Here is a 13039-nt window from a genome sequence, read left to right as displayed (position 1 = left end):
CTTCTTGTCCAAACTATTTATTGTCCATGTTTCACTTCCATACATGGCTACAGTCCATACAAATACTTTCAGAAACGACTTCCTGACACTTAAATCTATACTCGATGTTAACAAATTTCTCTTCTTCGGAAACGCTTTCCTTGCCATTGCCAGTCTACATTTTATATCCTCTCTACTTCGACCATCATCAGTTATTTTGCTCCCCAAATAGCAAAACTCCTTTACTACTTTAAGTGTCTCGTTTCCTAATCTAATTCCCTCAGCATCACCTGACTTAATTCGACTACATTCCATTATCCTTGTTTTGCTTTTGTTGATGTTCATCTTATATCCTTCTTTCAGGACACTGTCCATTCCGTTCAACTGCTCTTCCAAGTCCTTTGCTGTCTCTGACAGAATTACAGTGTCATCGGCGAACCTCAAAGTTTTTATTTCTTCTCCATGGATTTTAATACCTACTCCGAATTTTTCTTTTGTTTCGTTTACTGATTGCTCAATATACAGATTGAAAAACATCGGGGAGAGGCTGCAACCCTGTCTCACTCCCTTTCCAACCACTGCTTCCCTTTCATGCCCCTTGACTCTTATAACTGCCATCTGGTTTCTGTACAAATCGTAAATAGTCTTTCGCTCCCTGTATTTTACCCCTGCCACCTTCAGAATTCGAAAGAGAGTATTCCAGTCAACATTGTCTAAAGCTTTCTTTAAGTCAACAAATGCTAGAAATGTAGGTTTGCCTTTCCATAATCTTTCTTCTAAGATAAGGCGTAAGTTCAGTATTGCCTCACGTGTTCCAACATTTCTACGGAATCCAAACTCATCTTCCCGAGGTCGACTTCTACCAGTTTTTCCATTCGTCTGTAAAGAGTTCGCGTTAGTATTTTGCAGCCGTGACTTATTAAACTGATAGTTCGGTAATTTTCACATCTGTCAATGCCTACTTTCTTTGGGATTGGAATTATTATATTCTTCTTGAAGTCTGAACTATCTTCTAGGATACTTCGTAGCGATAGTACCGCCCAGCGTGTCCCTACATTTCTCCGGAACCAAAACTGATATTCCCCAAGGCTGGCGTCCGCTAGATTTCCAGTCTTCTATAAATAATTAGTGTCAATACTTTCCAACAATGGCCTATTAAACGCCTTCTTTGGAACTGGGATTATTGCAAACTTCCTTACGTCTGACCGCATTTCGCCTGTCTGCTGTCCGCCGATGAGCCGAAACATTGTGATCACCTGTTTAACAGCGTGTCGTTCCAATGTTTGGCGTTCATTCTACAAGTCCTTGACGGGATTCCAGAAGTATGTGGCACCAGATTTCTGCGTGCAGGTCAGGCAGTTACCGCAAATTTCGGAATGGTGTTTTACGGGCACGCAGCTGGCCCCGCATGTGTCCCAGTGCGTACAGATGACGTACATTTGCTGGCCAAGACATCAGTGAGAGTTCCCTACAGTGCCACTGAAACCACTGTTGCACGATTTTGATACTACAACACGGGCAGTTATCCTGCTGGAAGATATCACCGTGGGGGGTGACTTCAAGCATGAGGCGATGCAGGTGATGCGCAATAACGTTCACATAGTTCACTGCTGTCAAAATGCCTTGGATTACCACGACAGATTCCATCGAAGCCCAACTCAGTGTACCCCATAGCATAATTCTGCCCTCACCAGCCTCCGTCTGTAGCGCAGTGATTTTTTTGTGCAGCCATTCGCCTCGATGACGGCGTGTAAGGACCCAACTGTAGACCTTGTGTAACAAGAAATGTGATCCATTCCACAAGCGACATCTTTCTATAGATCCACGGTGAAAACTCAGTGATGCTGTGCCCACTGCAATCACAACTGTCGGTGTCGTTTGGTCTACACAGGAATACGTAGGGCTCGTGCGATGTGGAGCTTCATGTTCGACAATGGCCTTTGAACGGTGTGCTCCAAGACACCTGTGACTGCACCAGCATTGTACTCTGTCGTCAGATCCATCCCAGGCAGCTGCCTATCCTGGATTTCACAGAAGGGGATCCTCCAACCTCTACGTTTTAGATGAGACGTGGTCGTCCAATACCACACGGCCTACTCGTTATTTCATCATCCTTCACTCACTTTCCACTGGTGCTTACGACATTAGCACAACAGCAGGCGACCAGCTTCGCGCGTTTCAGAGATTCTCGTTTCCAGTCGTACGGTCATAACAATGTGCCCTTTGTTAAAACTTCCTACGTCAGTGTGTGTCCACAGCAGCGGCCCGTATCTTCGCCATGATGACTGCCCATTGCCGGCCGCTGTGGCCGAGCGGTTTTAGGCGCTTCAGTCCGGAACAGCGCTGCTGCTACGGTCGCAGGTTCGAATCCTGCCTCGGGCGTGGATGTGTGCGATGTCATTAGTTAGGTTTAAGTAGTTCTAAGTCTAGGAGATTGATGGCCTCAGATGTTAAATCCCATAGTGTTTAGAGACATTTGAACCATTTTGAACTGCCCATTAGTCCCTCTGCCGCTTACATTCTTTCCTTCCTATGTCACGTGCCCGCAATAACACCAGAAGTCATTCAGCTACGCGGTGGGCAGTGATCATAATGTTTTGGCTCATCAGTGTGTCTTGCACGCGAGGTACAATAATTTTTTCGTGGCTGGCTCCCAAAAGGATCTCTATAATACTGATGGAATGTTGGATACTTTAGGTACTTTGTTTCTTCTTAGATCTTTCATGTTCTTTGAAATTCTTCTCGCGGTATATATCTCCCATCTCATCTTCACCGATTTCCTCTCATTTTATAAAACTTTGCAGTAAATCTGCGTTCCAAACGTCGTGGCCTCCCCTTGTTAGACCTGAGTTGGCTTTCTTTGCTGCGCCCGGAACAGGTCTTGGGTTGGCCGTCGTATATGACGACCTCACGGCACCCGCTGATTTGCAGGTGAGATGGCACGTGGCGATGGAGATCGATAGTGATCTGCAGTACACCGATAAGAACTGGGTACGTTTGGAATTGTGCCCAGCGTTCCGCTGTGTGAACATGTACAGTGCCATAGGAACGGAAAACCGCGATAACGTCTTCTGCCGGGAGCTCGAAATGGAGTTCGAAAACTCGTATGGTGAGTATTCTAGAGCCTTCGTGGTCGATAGTGACCGCACCGACATTTCCGTCGGCGTGGCAAAAGCGTAGTCTACGTTTGGTGTCACGAAGTATTCTTTCGCACACCGCGTCATTGACGACTTTGACGTACACCGTACTGCTCAGTATGGACAAATGGATGCCCAAGATGTCGGAAGCAACGTCACGTAGGGTGGCAGAAACTGAATCATAGTGTTGATTTTCTAAAACGGTTGGCCATGGCTCTACTACGCATAAGCGACACGTAAGTGACAGTCGCTGAAAAGTTAACAACAGCGATCGCGCGCGCTCCGCAGGCGGAAACAACAGCACGTCCGCACTGCACGGCTGCGAAATCCGGACTGACCCGTAGGCCACGGGTTCTAAAGTTCTTCTCCTATTTCCTCTAATTCCACCTCCTCCTCCTTCTCCGTGTACCAATCAACTCCTCTCCTCTCTCTCTGTCCATTTCTCCCTTTCCCATCTCTGCGCTCCTACTATCTGTGCCTATCTCCTCCTTCCCTCTCGCTATCTGTCCGTTTGCTCGTCCTCTCTTCTCTCTCAATGTTATCACACCCACACAATAGGAGGCTGGTGCTTCCTACCGTAACTGTATTTCTTTGCAGATTGTAACTAATATGTGTACCATATATGATTGAATTCGTTGCAGCAGTTTAGGATGAGGTTTTTACTCCGGTTTATGCTCGCATACGCACATGTCAAATATATTTCACACATATTTAACATATTTCACGGGTATTTGCACATGTATTTCACCTGAATGCCTTGCGAATTTCGCCCTGCAGTTTCATTACCGTAACTGTATTTCTTCGCAGGTTGTATCTAATATGTGTACCATTTTGATTGAATTCGTTGCAGCGGTTTAGGATGAGGTTTTTACTCCGGTTTCTGCTCGCATACGCACAAGTCAAATATATTTCACACATATTTAACATATTTCACGGGTATTTGAACATGTATTTCACCTGAATGTCTAGCGAATTTCGCCCTGCAGTTTCATTATCACCCAGCTTAATGTTTATGATGTCGTATCTCTTTAAATGTGTTGTACAATGATACAATTTTGCAGGTACATCCAGTGGTATATGCGCCTAATGTCTACGAAATGTTTTGTGAATAGAGTTAATGGTAAAGAAGTAAAAAAAGTCATGCATGATGCCGCAGTTTTACTGCATAAACTGCGAAAATGCTTTTTTTTCCCCTTTCGTCTCTAAGTGTGATCGTCACCGACAAAAAGTTTGATAAAGATTTGAAATTATGTGTAATGTTCATTACAAGTATCTAAGAGCTCTCATTCTCAGATACTGGATGACTTATATGTGGTTATTGTCGCGTAGTGGGCTACATCACTTTATCAACGCCACCCACTTGACAGGTACGTAGCTCCTACTCCCACAGTGATTCTTGCCAGACACTAAATGATTGCCGGCCGGAGTGGCCGAGCGGTTCTAGGCACTACAGTCGGTAAACGCGAGACCGCTACGATCGCAGGTTCGAATCCTGCCTCGGGCATGGATGTGTGTGATGTCCTTAGGTTAGTTACGTTTAAGTAGTTCTAAGTTCTAGGGGACTGATGACCTCAGAAGTTAAGTCCCATAGTGCTCAGAGCCACTTGAACCATTTTTTGAACTAAATGATAAGTGTACTAAGATTGTCTGATACCAGTCTAATGGTTTAGGAGGAGATGTGTAACACACATACATGTATACGTACATCTAGCTATCCATTTTAATAATTCGTATGGATCAAGAAAGATATGTCCCTGATGAACCTCTCTGTTGTTAATGTGACTGCCTGCCTTGACTGTGCTGATTACAGTACAACAGGTCTAAATCAGAGAAGAAAAAAAGACAAATTAATACAGGCGGAGTAATCGGTGATCGAGTTATGTAGTCGTCGAGCTTCATTGCCGGCGCAGAAGTGGATGAGAACAAATCCATATTTTGTTACATTCCACGTTCTGTAGAAACATTTGGCATAAATTCTGAGAACAGATGTATGTTGATGAATTTATTGATGAACGGCAGAGTATCGTTGAAGTGTAAGTGTTTTTTGTTATTGTTATGCTTTCCCGAACACCGATAGAGAATTCGGTTAATATTTTTCTCTGCAAAATGAAATTTTCATTCTTCAGCGGAGTGTGCTCTATTATGAATCTTTCTGGCATATTTGAGCACTTGCCCGCGAAAGTTCCTGAGTTCAAGCCTCGGTCCGGCACATAGCTTCAATCTGCCAGGAAGTTCAATATCATTTGATTCGATACTTTGTAGTTAGGAAGGGTCGGCTCCATATTTCACAAGGAGAAAACCATTTACATGAAAGAGAACAGCGCAGAATTATATCATGTGGTGTTCTAATCCCATTTTAAAGTTATTTTATTACTGCACACTGTCAATAGGTCGCGATTGCTGGTATCCATCCTGATTTTCAAGCCTCCTTACAGAATGCGTCAACTTGAGGCAGCTGTATCCTCACACCCGTCTAAAATCAGTCACAAGTTTTGCCAGGACGTTTCTGCCAGCATTGTCGCCTCCTGAAATATCGCCCCATTCCCCTTCCACAGCCTTTATTCCGTTGTATGATATCCGTTGATTTCGTAATTTGTCAAATTTGTTTTACTTTTATTTTGACGGCTGGATGCCCTTCTTGTCTCCACAGTCACCAGCGAAGGGGGTGGGGGGGGGGGGGGGAGTCGTGTGCGCCATCTGTCTGTCAATAGTATAAACTTTGTTTTCTGTCTTATTGTATTTTAACTGTTCGTGTATTGTATTTCCTGAGCCAGAGCTTGGCGACCAACCCAGCATTTGTCTAAACGAGCGTATAAAAGCTCATAACAACCACATGCTGGTAACCTAGTTATTAACAAGCTGTCACACACACCAGCACACCATGCGTGAAGCTGTACGAGCAGATCTCTTAAAAGACACTACCTATACTGAAGTTTTCTTTTACCCCCTTCTTTAATGTTATATCAAAGTATTTCAGGGTTCTATCTGACAACAGTTCGCGTGTTCACTCTGTAACCGGAAGGCCTTCCTTCACAATCACCTTCTAGCAACGAAAAGACAGTTATATTACAAACACCTCAACTCTTAACGTACGTGTTATTAGTTTTAGACGTTTGAGTATTTTGTAGAACAGGTTGGAGATCTTCTCAAATTTCTCCTAAGCGGTCTGACAAAATTGCTATAAGGTACAGGCAGCTTCGGCAGTGTACGATGCTTTCAGTTAGACTGTGACTCGTTTCCTCTCTCTGACAATGCAGTATGCCAACAGCTATGTTCGTCGGGTAGTAATTTCAGTGTAAGAAAGACAAAGAGTCACTGGATCATTTGTGTGGGTTATCATTTTGAAGAAAATATTTTTTCAGCTACTTTCTGAAGTTCGAAGTAAAATTTTTATGTACAGATAATTTTTTATTTACAGACACATAAATAAAATAAATAAATAGATAATATATTTCTAAAAGTACGACTCAACTTGTGAAGAGCTACAATGACACAGCCATGTCAATAACTTATAATACTGGATGAAGCGTAAAATTCTGGCAGGCCACAACACAGATTAGCTGCGTTTGTCAGGTTCCGCCAGTGGTATCCCCGCAGAGCTCTTGCTCCAGAGACCGCCAGCCTACCACTCGTCCCGGCAGTTGCCCGCGGGGTCCCGCCTCTGTCCCTCAGGACACGGGATGTCCGGCACGTTGATGAAGCTCAGCAGGCCCTGCTGCCTCGTCGTCGCGTCCGCGGCAGCTGCGGGGGACACCGCGGCCCTCGTGGTAGCCGTAGTCGTAGCAGACTGCAAGGAAAACATTTCAATTGAGGACACAGTCTTGTCTTTACCTTCCCGCAATCCAAGTCCTTTCATGACAACTGAGGTGTTAAGAAGAAACTAATTGCATGTTATTGAAAGTCTAGAATGAAAAATGGTTCAAATGACTCTGAGCACTATGGGACTTAACATCTGAGGTCATCAGTCCCCTAGAACTTAGAACTACTTAAACCTAACTAACCTAAGGACATCACACACATCAATGCCCGACGCAGGATTCGAACCCGTGACCGTAGCAGTCGCGCAGTTCCAGACTGAAGCGCCTAGAACCGCTCGCCCACCGCGGCCGGTAGTCTAGAATGAAGCTGCACTTTTCATGCAGCTAAGATATTTTGATAAAGTGTTGCAGTAGCTGTACATTCCCTACCTACGTTCAGTAAAATTCTCACAGATGCCTGACATAGAGTGGCTTCTTACTTGTTATTGAAAAGGAAATTTTGCCGATACAGAAAAGAAAAAATAGTCAGGTGATGATTATAAGTGACAAGTGACAAATAACTGCAACAAAATAACGGATGTGTTTTCGATAACGTTCTGCCAAATTGTATTGTCTATCTTGTGTGGAGTAGAGTCCAAAATTTTAATAAATAAACAGATATTCTGAAATATCCTCTCTTACTCCGTCCGAACAGGCCTTGGAAAGCCCAACGGTACCGACAGGCCGCCGTGTCATCCTCAGCCCACAGGCGTCACTGGATGCGGATATGGAGTGGCATGTGATCAGCACACCGCTCTCCCGGCCGTATGTCACTTTACGAAAACGGAGCCGCTATCACTCAATCACTTAGCTCCTCAGTTTATCTCACAAGGGCTGAGTGCACCCCGCTTGCCAACAGCACTCGGAAGAGCGGATAGTCACCCACCCAAGTGCTAGTGCAGCCCGACAGCGCTTAACTTCGGCTATCTGAGGAGAACCGATTTTAGCACTGCGGCAAGACCGTTGGCATCCTAAACATAGAAAGTGTTAACTCCAAAGCATTCGCTTAGTGAAAATAAAGTTGTGGTCTCAGCTATCAACGAATAATTAAATGAAAATGATATCGAAACGATTTTGCGAGGATACGAAGAATGTTCTGAAGTGCAGCTTGTTGCACTATATCTGTTCGACTTTAAATAGAACTCCTGGGCAAAATAATAGCATATAAAGTACATTCGAAACTCAGACAATGTACGAGTCTATAGCGAGCCACATGAGCGAAAAAAGGAAATGAACAATACAAAACAAACAGAAGGTCTGGAACATACGCTAATATAAAAACATCCACCCGCCAAGGTAGCCGAGAGCGCAAAGCCCTGCTTCCTGGACTCGGGTAGGAGCGCCGTCCCCAAGCCCCATATCGAATCCGCCCGGCGGATTAACGACGGTGGCCGATATGCCGGCCAGCCTGGATGTGGTTTTTAGGCGGTTTTCCACATCCCGCTAGGTGAATACCGGGCTGCTCCCCATGTTCCGCCTCAGTTACACGGCTCGCAAACATCTGAACACTTTCGCACTATTCCATGGATTACACTCGACGCAGACAGTTGGGGTACACTACTTCTGTCCTAGGGGGTGGCATGAAGGGCATCCGGCCACCCCTTAAACATTAACATGCCAAATCCGAATAACGATGGCTGACCCTGCGTAACTGCGGGACAAGTCTCAAGCGATAGATAGATAGATAGATAGAACTCTAATATAAAAACATAGACCTTCTTGAAGAAAGTAAATAAGATAACTGAGAAATGTTCAATGAAATAGTGTCCATTTCATCACAAACAAAACATGACGCATCTCATGAAGAATGGTGGAAACTTCTACTGGATTCCAGTACTGAAAGTAACTGAGGGGGAAACCCATGCCACAATACTTTTGAAGCAAATGTTCCATACAGATGAAAACACATGCTATAGGTAAACGAGACTAGATGAAGTAGAAATCGTTTTGTATGTCGTGCGTAAAAAATATGTAAAGAATTCAACGGGTGGATAAACGAAATGAAGAGCTGCGAGGAATCTGAGCAATCTATATAATTTTCTACCTTAAAGAAGCAGCGGGTTAACGGTTCGAATAACTTTACACGAATCGTTAAAGTAGCATTGGGAGGAGCAAGTAAAGACAGAGTGAAGAATGGTACATGTAAAATATATTATTGCAAAGGTTAGAAGTATCATATAAGTACATATTACAAGATTTCTAGAAAGTAATCAGAGAAGAAATACGACATGCACACAACTGAAAGACTGAAAACTTAAAAAATGTCAACGAAGGTGTTGGCTCTGAGCACCATGGGACTTAACTTCTGAGGTCATCAGTCCCCTAGAACTTAGAACTACTTAAACCTAACTAACCTAAGGACATCACACACATCTATGCCCGAGGCAGGATTCGAACCTGCAACCGTAGCGGTCGCGCGGTTCCAGACTATAGCGCCTAGAACCGCTCGGCCACCCAGGCCGGGCTACGAAGGTGTAATAAGTTCGTTAAATACTGGTATTCTTGTAATATTTCTTTATATTCTACTAACTATCCCTGCACAATTCTATGAGTGAAATTCGTTTCCTACTTGACCATCTATATACTCGCAGAATCGATGGGGAAAGTAGTTCAGTGCTATTACTATTCCATGAGCGCATAATTACTCTTTGTAATATTCTCTCTGGTGTGTTGAGGCGACTTCTAGGATCTTCTCCGTGCCGAATAGCCGCACTGAATAATTGTAATTTTGCTATTGAGATTACTGGAAGAAAGAGACTGAAAATATATTGTATGCTACTCAAGAAAATATATACTGAGCATTTACATCAAAGGTGTGTAAGGAATTTCATTATATATGTATTCTCTAATTGGAAATTTGTACTGAGGTGTCGTTTCGTTGGTAATCAGAAGGGAATTTCCGATGAATTGGAAACGAACCTGCAATTACTAGATCCAAGAATTTCATTATTTCATCGGATAATTAAACTCTATCAAAACAAACATTCCGCTTGATCTGAGGTTTCCCGACTGACTACGCAACGCAAGAAAACCAAGACATTTTATTTACACAGGACTGCAGATCGCTTCGAATCATCGAGACTGCGGACAAGGAGAGCCATCGTCCGATTCTGATTAAACAAGTAAAGCTTAATTATAACTTTCTTGAGCGACTACTGTGATATGGCTGCTTATGAATGAGATCATTAATAAAATACTAATAACTAACTTTCCTCCTCACCAACAACCAGTATAAACACAATATTAATTGAAATTATATTCGTAAGGATATTTGGTCAAACAGGATACGCGTAATTGGTCATTCTGTTGCTCACCTCAGTCTGACGATTCTTGGCTACAGCCCTGTGTGAGCCCGCAGTGATTCCAGTCTGCACAGGCGAAGCCCCTGTTGTTTGTAGACACGGTACATGAACAGGGTAGCCGTGTGTGAGGATGAACACGGTGTGAGGGTCCAGGGGTGGAGGTGACAGCGGAGGCCGTCCAGCAAATTGGGCTCGATGCGGCAGCACCCAGCCGAAGCCGGGAGGCGGCGCCACCACAGGAAGGCCAGTGGCCACTACAGCGGCCGCGGCGACCAACAGGAGGACTCTGCGTGCGTCACTCATCGTGCTGCGTGTCTCTGGTAGCGCCGTGTGGAGCAGACTGGCTCCTCCTGCCACGACCGACATCTTAAGTACAGTGCCTCGTGACGTGTTTCCTCAGCGGGCAAGCCCCCAGCCGCTGTCACTGTACAAACATACTACAAGCGCCGCCTTCCAAAAACAAAGCGACGCTGTACGCGCGTACCCCAATACGGCGACCAGATGTTTACTACTCCCTACACGTAATCCCGAGAATCGAAAGTGCCTTCTCATCTGATGCTGGAGCAGGATCTTTGCCTGATAACCCTACTAAATCAGTTAAATACACTACTGGCCATTAAAATTGCTACACCCAGAACAAATGCAGATGATAAACTGGTATTCATTGGACAAATATATTATACTACAACTGACATGTGATCACATTTTCACGCAATTTGGGTACATAGATCCTGAGAAATCAGTACCCAGAACAACCACCTCTGGCTGTAATAACGGCCTTGATACGCCTGGGCATTGAGTCAAACACAGCTTGGATGGCGTTTACAGGTACAGCTGCCCATGCAGCTTCAACACGATAGCACAGTTCATCAAGAGTAGTGACTGGCGTATTGTGACGAGCCAGTTGCTCGGCCACCATTGACCAGACGTTTTCAATTCGTGAGAGATCTGGAGAATGTGCTGGACAGGGCAGCAGTCGAACATTTTCTGTATCCAGAAAGGCCCGTACAGGACCTGCAACATGCGGTCGTGCATTATCCTACTGAAATCTAGCGTTTCGCAGGGATCGAATGAAGGGTAGAGCCACGGGTTGTAACACATCTGAAATGTAAAGTCTACTATTGCAAAGTGCCGTCAATGTCAACAAGAGGTGACCGAGACGTTTAACCAATGGCAACCCATACGATCACGCCGGGTGATACGACTGTATGGCGGTGACGAATACACGCTTCCCATGTGCGTTCACCGCACTGTCGCCAAACACGTATGCTAACATTATGATGCTGTAAACAGAACCTGGATTAAAAATGACGTTTTGCCATTCGTGCACCCAGCTTCGTCGTTGAGTACACCATCGCAGGCGCTCCTGTCTGTGATGCAGCGTCAAGGGTAACCTCAGCCACGGTCTCCGAGCTGATAGTCCATGCTGCTGCAAACGTCGTCGAACTGCTCGTGCAGATGGTTGTTGTCTTGCAAACGTCCCATCGAGACGTGGCTGCACGATCCGTTACAGCCATGCGGATAAGATGCCTGTCATATCGACTTCTAGTGATACGAGGCCGTTGGGATCCAGCACGGCGTTCCGTATTACTCTCCTGAACCCACCGATTCCATATTCTGCTAACAGTCATTGGATCTCGACCAACGCGAGCAGCGATGTCGCGATACGATAAACCGCAATCGCGATAGGCTACAATCCGACCATTATCAAAGTCGGAAACGTGATGATACGCATTTCTCCTCCTTACACGAGGCATCACAACAACGTTTGACCATGCAACACCGGTCAACTGCTGTTTGTGTATGAGAAATCGACTGGAAACTTTCCTCATGTCAGCACGTTGTAGGTGTCGCCAGCGACGCCAACTTTGTGTGAATGCTCTGAAAAGCTAATCATTTGCATATCACAGCATCTTATTCCCGTCGGTTAAATTTTGCGTCTGTAGCACGTCATCTTCGTGGTGTTGCAATTTTAATGGCCAGCAGTGTACTAGTCATTAACTTACATGAAAGAACATCCATGGGTAATCATGAAGTTTTAATTAATTAGTTTATTTATTTACACGAACTGAGCAACTAAGGACCGAGGTGCAAATTCTATTTCATGTTCACTTTTTTCTTGCTATTCTCGCGGGCTGCTCTTCTGCCTGTTGCTATTTTTGCCAGTTGTTCAGCTGTTAGTTTCCTGTTGGTCTTCGGTTTTGGAGCCTCCTGAAAAACCTCGAATTCAGTTATTGGCTTTCTGTACTTGTCCCTATTCATTGCGTTCATTTCTGCAAGTCCAAGTTCACCGAGGTCTTTCTTTATTCCTTGCAACCAAGAGTTGGGTGTTTTCCTCTGTTGAATTATATTGAAGATTTTCTTCGTTAATCTGCCATCAACGATTCTCACCAGATGACCAAAGAACATCAGCCTACTCTTTCTCATTTCCGTTGTGACTGGTTTAATAAATTGGTAGATCTTCTCATTGCTAATCTTTACCAAGTTTTCACCGATTTTTATGTGACCACCAAGAATCTTCCTCGTAAGTACTCTTTCCTTCTTCTCGAGCTCATCTATTAGTCGTTTGTTCTTGAGGGAGAGTGTTACTACTGCATACTGAAAGTCTGCTCTCGTAACTGTATTGTAATATAATAACTTTGCATTTAGGGACAGGCATTTTTTGCTGTACAGATTCTGTGTTAAAATATGTGCCCAAAAAAAATGTTCAAGTGAGTGTGAAATCTTATGGGACTTAACTGGTAAGGTCATCAGTCCCTAAGCTTACACATTACTTTACCTAAATTATCCTAAGGACAAACACACACACCCATGCCTGAGGGAA

General features: G+C 44.4%; 1 protein-coding gene across 1 annotated transcript; it reads right to left on the bottom strand.

Moving 5' to 3' along the window:
- Positions 1-6588: 6588 nt before the first annotated feature.
- LOC124712227 lies at positions 6589-10879 on the bottom strand. Its single transcript, XM_047242524.1, has 2 exons — positions 10228-10879; positions 6589-6903 (listed from the first exon to the last, which is right to left on the bottom strand). Exons 1-2 carry the CDS (start codon positions 10579-10581, stop codon positions 6739-6741), a joined length of 519 nt encoding a protein of 172 aa, XP_047098480.1. The 5' UTR covers positions 10582-10879; the 3' UTR covers positions 6589-6738.
- Positions 10880-13039: the final 2160 nt, after the last annotated feature.

The sequence above is a fragment of the Schistocerca piceifrons genome, chromosome 1 (genome assembly GCF_021461385.2).
Source record: "Schistocerca piceifrons isolate TAMUIC-IGC-003096 chromosome 1, iqSchPice1.1, whole genome shotgun sequence".
NCBI lineage: Eukaryota > Metazoa > Arthropoda > Insecta > Orthoptera > Acrididae > Schistocerca > Schistocerca piceifrons.
This window is presented reverse-complemented; position numbering and strand designations above follow the sequence as displayed.